General features: G+C 45.7%; 1 protein-coding gene across 2 annotated transcripts in view; it reads left to right on the plus strand.

Annotated features, from left to right (window-relative positions):
• The window catches only part of shq1 (SHQ1, H/ACA ribonucleoprotein assembly factor), an 85,648-nt gene extending 74,973 nt beyond the window's left edge, over positions 1-10,675 (plus strand). For both annotated transcript variants that reach the window (XM_078413883.1, XM_078413882.1), the window contains exon 12: positions 8,962-10,675. In XM_078413883.1, the coding sequence (XP_078270009.1) occupies positions 8,962-9,646 (685 nt within the window). In that variant the 3' untranslated portion in view covers positions 9,647-10,675. The remainder of the gene's footprint in view (positions 1-8,961) is intronic.
• Positions 10,676-12,081: the final 1,406 nt, after the last annotated feature.

The raw sequence follows: 12,081 nt of genomic DNA on the forward strand, positions 1-12,081 counted from the left end.
TTTCTTTAGACGTGCAGGTAGGATGTTATTTGGAATTACGGGATCAGTGCTGGGTTCATAGTCGTTTGTCCTCCATGTTATCGATTTTAATGAGAAATAGACCAGGTGGACCCGTTGGGACGAAACCTCTCCTGCATTGGTGCAGCACCCTTTCCTCCCCCCTCTCCCCCCTCTCCTCCCTCCCTCCCTCCCTCCCTCCCTCCCTCCCTCCCTCCCTCCCTCCCTCCCTCCCTCCCTCCCTCCCTCCCTCCCTCCCTCCCTCCCTCCCTCCCTCCCTCCCTCCCTCCCTCCCTCCCTCCCTCCCTCCCTCCCTCCCTCCCTCCCTCCCTCCCTCCCTCCCTCCCTCCCTCCCTCCCTCCCTCCCTCCCTCCCTCCCTCCCTCCCTCCCTCCCTCCCTCCCTCCCCCTTCCCCTCCCTCCCACCATCCCCCTCAACCCCCCTTACCCTCCCTCCCTCCCTCCCTCCCTCCCTCCCTCCCTCAGAGATAGATTTAAACTGAATAACTTTAAAAACAATGACTCTTGATGAAAGTGAGTGTTTTTGCAAACTGATTGGGGAGCGGCATGAAACTTGGATTGTTGAATAAGATGCTAACTCTCACCATTGGCTCATAAATAATGAACGATTGAATAAGTGTCCAATGTCTCATTCATGAATCTGCCCCTCGACCTTCATCCTGAAGAGGAGCCATCAATCTAAAACGTCAGTTCTATCTCTCTCCCTCTCTCTCTCTCCCTCGCTCTCTCCACCAGTTCAGCCTGACCTGCTGAGTATCTCCGGGCATTTTCTTTTATTTTTTACTACTGCACCTCTGTAATGGTCGGTGCTTTCAGGAAACGGGAGAAAAAAAATGTTTGGGGGGAAATTTCTTTGGCAGCAAGAAGTGAGATGTTTTATGGCCTTTTCTTGGCAGAGTTGATCTCCGTTTCATTTCTGTATCTCGTTCTCCGTGGTCATGAATTATTTTGTCAGCTAGGTGCAGTCAGTCAGCTGCCTGGATGTGTCATGCCTTGTAGCTTACCAGACTTGAAGAAAGGAAATGAAACAGTTGCTGTGTGTTTTATAGCCATGGTGGCTGCTCAGGAAGTGGTGAAAAGTTGATTGATGGTGTGAACTGGAGCAGAGCTGCAAGAACCCAGATGTGGTAACTATTTATATCAATCCAATGGTGACATATCAAGATCCTTTCTATAAAATACTACTTTTTGCACAAATATATTTGCAATTATTTCCAGTTAGATAAACCTGATGCCCTGCCATTCTTCACAGCCAGGAGTAGTTCACTGACCAGTTGCCCTACATTATCTGAAATATTTCGAGAGAAATCGTTTAGATTATAACCATCCCTTCTATTTGTCAGATATTGCCTTTTGTTATCTAGCTTTTGTTTCTATTTCAGGAGCATTTTTGATTATCCTTCTCCGTTTGGGGAGTTGGGTGGTCCCAGACAGCAATGCCATCGAAGAGGTTGTTCTTGTAGACGATCTATCGAACGCAAAGTGCTTGAGGAACTCGACAGACCAGGCAGCAGCTGGGGAGGGAATGTACAGGTGACTTTTTGGATCGGGGCCCTTCAGACCTGTCCATCCCCTCCGCAGATACTGCCTGACCTGCTAAGTTCCTCCAGCACTTTGTATTTTGCTCAAGATAGAGTCATAGCAAATGATTCAGTGTGGAAACAGGCCCTTCAGCCCAACCTGCCCACACCGGCCAACATGTCCCAGCTACACGAGTCCCACCTGCCTGTGTTTGGTCAATATCCCTCCTAATCTGTCCTATCCAGGTACCTGTCTAACTGTTTCTTAAACATTGGGATAGTCCCAGCCTCAACTACCTCCTCTGGCAGCTTGCTCCAAACACCTACCAACCTCTGTGTGAAAAAGTTACCCTTTAGATTCCTAATAAATATTTTCCCCTTCACCTTAAACCTTTGTCCTCTGGCCCTCGATTCCCCTACTCTGGGCAAGAGACTGTGCATCTACCCGCTCTATTCCTCTCATGATTTTATACACCTCTATAAGATCACCCCTCATCTTCCTGAGCTCCAGGGAATAGAGTCCCAGCCTACTCAACCTCTCCCTACAGCTCAGACCCTCTAGTCCTGCCAACATCCTCGTAAAAAATGACTTTAGTTTTTCGTCATGTGTGACCGAGGTACAGTGAAAAGCTTTTTGTTGCGTGCTAACCTGTCAGTGAAAAGACAATACATGATTAGAATTGAGCCATTCACAGTGTAGAGTCACACGATAAAGGGAAATAACGTGAATAATATTTAGTGCAAGATAAAGTCCAATCAAAGATTGCCTGACTGTCTCCAATGAGGCAGATAGTCGGACTGCACCTGCAACTACTTGCTTTCAATCTATAACCCCTCCAACTACTGAGCCAAGGAAACATTCTTTCGACATCTTCCTTATTCAGCCAGCTATGAATATTATATACTTCAATCGGGTCACCTCACATTTTCTAAACCCTGGAGAATAGATATGTTGCCTACTCTATCTCTGTTCATAAGACAGGGTAGCATCCTCAGGATCAGTCTAGTTTGATATCTCGCATTAAATAAATTCCGTCAAAGTTGAAGCCATTCACATTATCATAGAGTCATTCAGTGCGGAAACAGGTCCTTCGGCCCAACTTGCCCACACCGACCAACATGTCCCATCTATTTATTCACAAAATGCTGGAGTAACTCAGCAGGTCAGGCAGCATCTCAGGAGAGAAGGAATGGGTGACGTTTCGGGTCGAGACCCTTCTTCAGACTGAAGAAGGGTTTCGACCCGAAACGTCACCCATTCCTTCTCTCCTGAGATGCTGCCTGACCTGCTGAGTTACTCCAGCATTTTGTGAATAAATACCTTCGATTTGTACCAGCATCTGCAGTTATTTTCTTATACAACATGTCCAATCTACACTAGCCCCACTTGCCAGCGTTTGGCCCATATCCCTCTAAACCTGTCCTATCCATGTATCTGTCTAATTGTCTTTTTAAACATTGCAATAGTCCCTGCCTCCTCCGGCAGCTCGTGCCATACACCCTTTTGAGTGAAAACGTTGCCCCTCAGATTCCCATAAAATCTTTCCCCCTTCGCCTTAAACCTATGACTGGTTCTCGATTCCCCCACTCTGGGCAAGAGACTCTGTGTGAGCACCCGATCTATTCCTCTCATGATTTCAAGGAGTTATAAATGATCCCTAATGACTAGTTCTACTCCACGACCTGGCTGCCCTCTGGAACTACACACATTATGATCTGCATCATGGCACCACTCCATAAACTGTCGCTATTGAAGGATTGAAAGAAAAAAAGTCAACCTCAATTGAATTATTTATTTCTCCAGCAATAATTAAAATCTGAAAGAATTTGTTTTCCCCACATGAAAATATTCAGTGCTAGAGACAGTGCTCAGCAGTCAGTAAGCTTGATAACATGGTGTCAAATTCACTGACACTTGAATGGGCAAGATGCAATTTTTTTCTGAAGATGGACACAAAATACTGGAGTAACTCAGCGGAATAGGCCGACCGACTGAGTTATTCCAGCATTTGCGGTATAAACCAGCATCTGCAGTAGAGGGATGGGGGGAGGGAGGGAGGGGGGGAGGGAGGGAGGGAGGGGGGGGGAGGGAGGGAGGGAGGGGGGGGGGAGGGAGGGGGGGGAGGGGGGGGGGAGGGAGGGAGGGAGGGGGGGGGGGGGGGGAGGGAGGGAGGGAGGGAGTTTCTGTTCAATATTCTATTGTGATTTTAGGGGGCACTTATAGTTAATTCTACTTCAAAATTCTGACCAATGTCTGTGCTATGATGGGGAGATATGGATAAGTAATATCGGTATATATCAGCATTCTAATTACTTTAGTGTGATTTTTTTTCATTCAGATGAAATTCACCTGAATAAATGTATTGAAGGAGAAATGATTTGCACACGGGCTATTTTTAGCTACACTTTATAGAGATTCAGATCCATGCGTAACCTTTGCAACCTAGTTATGGTGTTTGTCAGGATTGAACTGTGCCACTTTCAAATATGTGTGGTTGCTATGGTGTTCACACATTGCTTTCAACTTAATTGTAAATCTAAATTAGTGATAAATTGCATGAACGAGGTTAAAATATTATTTTCAGGTTGTCAGTTTTTTGAATGAAGTCTTTTTTCCCCCAAACATTTTCCAGTTTTAAAGAAGAAAAATAGAAAATGTAGTTTTGTTGCAACAAGCAGTGGTTAGTTAGTTATTCACTGCGCAGAATTGTAGGCATGAAAGACTGATGAAAAGGAGAATGAAGCATTTCTTTCTGATTAGGTACTCTCTTCTTGGTTCTTGGTCCTCCAAAATATCCCAAATGGAATTTAAACTGGAGGTGGCGGAGTATGGACTTAAGCAAGAAGGGCTTCTTGGAGATTGATTAGTAGGACTAGATGTTACAATCCCTAAGGTTTGCACTACAATTGACTGGTGTTGTTCTTGGGGGTGACCACTAGGTGATGTTGCTACCATTCAGACACATCTTCAGTTGTGTACCTCAACGACACTGGGTGTTTCGGCCTTTTATCACAAGACACCCTCAGTCGAGGCAGGCCCACCACAGGGTTATCAGCCCTGGGTGTGTGTCTTATGGTTAGCCTCTAGATGGTCACGTGGCAGCCCAGACAGTATCTCTTCTTTTCAGCCACAGCCAGTGACTGCTCCTTGGAGAAGAAGCTCTGCCTTAAATCTAGTTGTGTCTGGTTGAGTAACTATAGTAGGGTGAAGACTATTCCATGCTTTAATTGTGCGAGGGAAAAATGGATTGCTGTACACATCTGTCTTGATAGCTGGTATCTCAAATTGAATCGAATGCCCTCGTCTACTCCTGACAGGTTTGTGTTTGGTGTAGATGTGGTCATCTATGTCGAGCTGACCATTTAACACTTTGTAAAAAACGGTCAAACGGTGGGCTTTACGTCTGTCTTGGAGAGTGTTCCACCCCGATGAATTTAGAAGTTTGGTAACACTCGCTTCTCTCTCATAGGTATTTGTAACAAAACGAAACTTCTGAAGACAGAAGTATTATTGTTTTTGCACAATTGTCTCCTGCCCACACATCCATTCCCAGCTGTGGCACCACTACCACAAAGCAAACTCATTGACCCTAAGGCAATCAGGCATAGGAGCAGAATGAGGCCATTTGGCCCATCGAGTCTGCTCCGCCATTCAGATTAGTGAGACGTGATCACCCTTGCTTAAAACCATCTTCCTCATCAGTCCCCACCTTTCCGAATGAACCTAAACCTCTCCCTCAGAACCTCTTCAACATCTTTCCTCTCACAGCCACAAGGCTCAACGGCCTTGAGTTCCCAAACACATTCCTAATGCACTTCTTGAACTAGAGACCACCTGCATAATTTTTAGAGATACAGCGTGGAAACAGGCCCTTCGGCCCACCGAGTCCGCGCCGCCCAGCGATCCCCGCATATTAACACTATCCTACACACACTAGGGACAATTTTTACATTTTACCCAGTCAATTGACCTACATACCTGTACGTCTTTGGAGTGTGGGAGGAAACCGAAGATCTCGCAGAAAACCCACGCAGGTCACGGGGAGAACGTACAAACTCTGTACCGACGGCACCCATAGTCAGGATCGAACCTGAGTCTCCGGCGCTGCATTCGCTGTAAGGCAGCAACTCTACCGCTGCGCCATCGTGCCAATCAAGGACCAGTCTCACCCCAGTCACTCCCTCTTCATCCCTCTCCCATTAGGCAATAGTTTCAGAAGTTTGTAAATGCCCACCTCCAGATTCAGGGACAGCTGTTATTGGGCAACTGAACCATCCTCTTACAAGCTCGAGTGCGGTCCTGACCTCCCATCTACCTCATTGGAGATCTTTGAACTCCTTGAACTGAATGCAACAAAAAAGCTTTTCACTGTACCTTGGTACACGTGGCAGTAATAAACTAAACTGAAGCACCTTTCACTTCAGAAGCATTTCCACCAGCCATTTGGGGCTTAAAAGTCAATTGGTTTTACTCAAGCAAGGCTTTCTTTGTTTCCATGATAGACTTGGGAATTCTAGGTCTCAAATTCATGGTAGTTAACCAGACAAAAATGTTCCTCTTTAACTGTCGAAAGAGCACCATGCCAGGAGACAAGTGAATGTGGGTGGGAAATGGTGGTGGAAAAGTCAAAGAACCACATGACAAAAGCAAAATAATAAAAGGGGTTAGAATAATTTTTCCCACTACAAAACAGATCTAATTAGTAGATTCTCCAAAAGTTATCGCGAAGAAGGTGGATGCTGTCACTGCCAGATGATTTGGTTCACAAATCATGTACAAATCAAGGCTTCAGTTGTGTCTCCAAAGGTGACATTTTAGGGCAAGATTTTCACCTCTTCCACCACACCACCCCCCTCCCCCACATGCGAACACACACACACACACACACACACACACACACACACACACACACACACACACACACACACACACACTGTCTGGTAATTTCAGTGCTGTTCTGGATCAATTAAAGACACACTTTTGTGTACCTTGTGAGGTGATGTAGCACCCGGGAAAAGCACTGAAAAACAGAGTATTTAATGGTCTGTATTTTATCCTATGCTTGGAGCAGTAATCCCTTGTACTGCTTGAAAGACACATCTATTTATAAAAATCAAGGCCACTATCAGGATGATCATACACATGCACACGCAGAAATTTAAGAAACCAAGATATATTAATCCATCTTGTGGCTTTTTAATTAAATTTTTTATATTAAAATTATTCTGCCTGAGAATTAATTTGTTCTAAAAATAGTTGGGATATCAGGGGGTATGAAAATGTCACATACATATGAAATACAGCTATTCTTCACTGCTTTTATTTTAGACATTCCCACTGGCTCACCAACCATTAATGTTGATTTCAGGTTAGTGCTGTGAGATTCATATCATCATCTGTCAAACTTAGAGCAAGTCATCTCAATTTTAGTGTTAGTTTTAGCTTATTGTCAAGTGTACCGAGTTTTACTTTTAGTTTATTGGCAAGTGTACCGAGGTGCAGTGTAAAGCTTCTGTGGTGTGCTATTCATTCAACGGAATTTAGAATGGAATTTAGAAGATTGAGGGGGGATCTTATAGAAACTTACAAAATTCTTAAGGGGTTGGACAGGCTAGATGCAGGAAGATTGTTCCCGATGTTGGGGAAATCCAGAACAAGGGGTCACAGTTTAAGGATAAGGGGGAAGTCTTTTCGGACCGAGATGAGAACTTTTTTTTCACACAGAGAGTGGTGAATGTGTGGAATTCTCTGCCACAGAAGGTAGTTGAGGCCAGTTCATTGGCTATATTTAAGAGGGAGTTAGATGTGGCCCTTGTGGCTAAAGGGATCAGGGGGTATGGAGAGAAGGCAGGTACGGGATACTGAGATGGATGATCAGCCATGATCATATTGAATGGCGGTGCAGGCTCAAAGGGCCGAATGGCCTACTCCTGCACCTATTTTCTATGTTTCTCTATACATTATTACAATTGAACCATTCACAGTGTACAGATACATGATAAGGGAATCACGTTTAGTGTGAGGTAAAGCCAGTAAAGTCCGATCAAAAGGTTCCCAATGAAGTAGATAGTAGTTCAGGACTGCTGTCTAGTTGTGGCGGGATGGTTCAGTTGCCTGATAACAGCGGGGAAGAAACTGTCTCTGAATCTGGAGGTGTTCGTTTTCCCACTTCTATACCTTTAGCCTGATGGGAGAGGGGAGAAGAGGGAGTGGCCAGGGTGCGACTCGTCCTTGAATGTGGTGCTGGCCTTGCCGAGGCAGCGTGAGGTATAAATGGAGTCAATGGAAGTGTGATGGTCTGGGCTGTGTCCACAATTCGCTGCAATTTCTTGCATGGAAGGTGCCATCAGAATTATCGGAGGAAGCCTCCTTAAATCAAATTAATGATTGCCCACATATTTACATCCTTTTATGGGAACTTGATTATGAAAGTAACATGAAACAAAGTGTGCATGTTATACAGGCCTTGTGTGTGTATAAAGATCCAGTAATGAAACTTGTAAAATCTGAAATTATTTTACAATTGTGTTTCATCCAAAATTGTTTAATAGTATGATAACTGTGATTCATACAAGATCTCAGGCCACATTTCTTCCAACTGATAATACTCTTGGGGTAAAATTCAAGTCAAAATCTATGTGAATTGCCAGGATTAGAGAGGAATTTTACACAAGGTATATTAGGTGACAAGGTCATTCAGATCTTGAGATTTCTTCAATCTCTTCTATTTTAATCTTTATAGACAATAGACAATAGGTGCAGGAGTAGGCCATTCGGCCCTTCGAGCCAGCACCGCCATTCAATGTGATCATGGCTGATCATTCTCAATCAGTACCCTGTTCCTGCCTTCTCCCCATACCCCCTGACTCCGCTATCCTTAAGAGCTCTATCTAGCTCTCTCTTGAATGCATTCAGAGAATTGGCCTCCACTGCCTTCTGAGGCAGGGAATTCCACAGATTCACAACTCTCTGACTGAAAAAGTTTTTCCTCATCTCCGTTCTAAATGGCCTACCCCTTATTCTTAAACTGTGGCCCCTTTAGAGATACAGCGTGGAAACAGACCCTTCGGCCCACTGAGTCCATGCTGACCAGCGATCACCCTGTGCACTGGTACTATCCTGTACACTAGGGGCAATTTACAATTTACAGAAGCCAATTAACCTACAAAGTTGTACATCTTTGGAGTGTGGGAGAAAACCGGAGCACGCGGAGTAAACCCACGCGGTCACGGGGAGAACGTACACATTTCGTACAGCCAGCACCCGTAGTCAGGATCGAACCTGGGTCTCCGGCGCTGCAAGGCAGCAACTCTACCGCTGCGCGACCGTGCCATCATAGACTATAAGCCATTTTTATACTGGACAATTCATGTTAAATACTGCGGCTGAAAATATTCATTGTGTTTTTTTTCCCCCTTTATAGGTCTAAGAAACTTACATCCTTGGCAGAGTCACTACGGAATGTAAAAGTCACGAAGAGTGATTTGGGCTTTGAACTGAAAGAACTGGAGAAAGCGGCGCTGTTGGTTCAGGAGGAAGAAAATCAGATCAAACGAGGGAAGGGTGACTCCCAATCATCGCAGTCAGAAAGTGAGGGAGATGAGGAATCAAGTTGCTCATCCTCTGATGCAGGAGAATCTGATTTGTCTGAAAGCGATTCGCCTCACCACTGTTGTGCTGAAGAAACAGGGAGAAATGGATTGCCTGGCGGAGGAGAGTCTGACTGTGTGACTGATGGAGAAGTCACGGAGCCTTTGATCAAATTGAGCTGTGGCTCAGACACTGCACACACAGCGGCCTCACAGTATCCAGACAAATGTGCTCGGGGGGAATCTCCCACTGCACAACCTCCCCCAAGAAGATTGATAGAGGAACTCGCAGATCAGTTGCAGTCAGTGGGGCTCTCGGAGTGCTGTGAGAAAGCTGCCGCTGAGAATTCGAACGCTTCGGAGCACCAGCGAACTAGCCGTCCTCCTCTGAGCTTGGCGCCACACCAGCGCTTACAGACGACCTCACAGCGCAGTTTCTTGGAGGTGTCTCCTGAGAGCAATTGCCTGCTGTTCGTTGCAGGTCCTGATAAAGCTGAGGATTTTACAAATCTGGCGTGAGTCCAGGTTGCATGCTGGAAAGAAAAATAAACTGATTTACATTTCTAAGCGGCCGATGCCAGTTACGTACTTGTGAAATCACTTCTGAGTCGCGTGCTTCGAGGTTGTGTCGTGCATCACCAAATTTATCTGTACAGAAGCATCTTATTCCAGTGGTTTTTTTTAACATCGCTGCTGGTCTAATTGCGTCCTCCATGGCAGCATTGTGCTGCAGTGACAAATTGTTGTGCTGTAAAGCGTAACTATTGTTACTCAGCTTGTATATCAGATTACATTGATTCGGATGAGAGCAACAGCACTTAAATCTAACCCATACTTTACCTGCAACATGAAATGGTGGCAGAATGTTGATAATTTAAAAGAGAAGGGCGGCTCGGTGGCGCAGCGGTAGAGTTGCTACCTTACAGCTCAGTCCAGAGACCCGGGTTCGATCCCGACTACAGGTGCTGTCTGTGCAGAGTTTGTACGTTCTTCCCGTGACCGCGTGGGTTTTCCCCCGGGAATCTCCGGTTTCCTCCCACACCTCAAAGACATACAGGCTTGTCGGTTAATTGGCTCCGGTAAAAAAAAAAAAATTATCCCCATCGTGTAGGATAGTTCTAGTGTGCGGGGATCGCTGGTCGGCACGGACTCGGTGGGCCGAAGAGCCTGTTTCCGCGCTGTATCTCTAAACTAAACCAGAGAAGTGTGACGGACGATGGCATTGCATCTTGCCCATGGGCTGAGATTCTTGCCCCTTGAGGGATGTTTTATTGTAAGTGTTCCCTTTGCTGAGGAGATGGTGACAATGTGAGAAACTAGAGAACTTGGAGGAAAGAGGAACAAACGAATAGGTCGTAGCATGAGGAAGAATAGTCTGCGTAATCACCAATGGGAAATTGCACAGCAGTGAATCCTCTTGTGCTAATGGCGTCAATCACATGCAGGCGTTGAAAGGAATGAAGTGCTTATTAAAGTTGAAGTTGGAGATGACTTTGACCTGGAAGGCTCATTATTGAGGAGGATGGAAGAGAGCAGACAAGTTGAACTGGAGCCCTTTGAATTCAACTAAATTTTAATAATTGAGATTGCATTGTGAATAAAAATATGAGTTTCTAACTGACAGGAAAATAAATTACGTCCATTTTTTTTTGTCATGGTCTTGTCACTTGCTGCGCTGCAAGATTGAAAGTTGATCCTTTCCCAGAGTGGGTTGCAATAAGATGTTATTTTTTTCTGGGTAAGTCACGCTGGATGTGAGATCAGACCAGGCACGGGAAAACGTTATCCTTGCATGTTCTGTGCAGGAAGCAGGGCAGTGTCATTCCTTGCACCGTGCTTGTTTGGAGCACAGCCGGAAGCAGTCGGGTCACGTCAGCTCAGCTGCTGATTGCTTCCAGCGGAGTTGAGTTGGCGTAGCGCTGCTTTCTGTGAAGCAGCAGCTTTTAAAAGGCCACACGCACTAGCTCCTGCAGAACGCACCAAAACAGCTGGCGACTGAAGGCACAAGGAAGTGCCGTTGCTGGAATCATGCATCGAATCGGGAGCCTACTCCTGACTGGATGTAGTCGGGGGTGTGAAAGTTCGAAAAGAGGGGGGTGGGGGATTTGGAAGGTGGGGGGGGGGGGGGGGGAAACAAAGCCTGGCAAGTGATAGGTGGATACAGGTAAAGGGGTTTTGATTATTAGTTGGGTGGGCAAAGGCTAGCGGACAGAGCTGGCACCGATGACCAAGGAAAGGTGGAGCCCACAATGGTCCATTGGTGGCTATGGAAGAGGTGATAAAGGGATGCAAACAGTAGAACTAGCGGGGCGACTCGGGCTCCACATTTCCTCGGTCATCGGAGCCGGCTCTGATTTGTCCCGCACCTTTTCATACCTCTAGTTTCCCTCTCCCCTGTCACTCAGTCTGAAGAAGGGTCTCGAACCAAAACGTCACCTATTCCTTTTCTTCAGAGATGCTGCCTGGACCGTTGAGTTACTCCAGCATTTTGTCTCTTGGTTGTGTTTGTTTTTAAGCAACATAAGCTTGCTTTATTATCCCAGTCAACGTCTACACATCTCTTAGTGTGGAAACAAAAAACTGTGGATGCTGGTTTTATACAATAGACAATAGGTGCAGGAGGAGGCCATTCGGCCCTTCGAGCCAGCACCACCATTCAATGTGATCATGGCTGATCATTCTCAATCAGTACGGTACAAGTCATGTACTTTGATAGTACAAAGCGAATTTACAGAAAACTCTGCTTTAAGTGTCGAATAGGTCAGGAGGACACATTATTGGCAACAATGCTGAATACAAGATTCAACTGGCAGCTCCTTATGCCAGTTTACCCACTAAACAAAAATCAGATTAATTTCTGGTTTCTGGAGGGAGAGACAGAATGCATTTTGCAATGATCTTTGGCGAAGATTCTCCTCGAGCATCTCCTACCTGCTCAAAGATGGACACAAAGT

This window comes from Rhinoraja longicauda, chromosome 17, assembly GCF_053455715.1.
Source record: "Rhinoraja longicauda isolate Sanriku21f chromosome 17, sRhiLon1.1, whole genome shotgun sequence".
Lineage (NCBI taxonomy): Eukaryota > Metazoa > Chordata > Chondrichthyes > Rajiformes > Arhynchobatidae > Rhinoraja > Rhinoraja longicauda.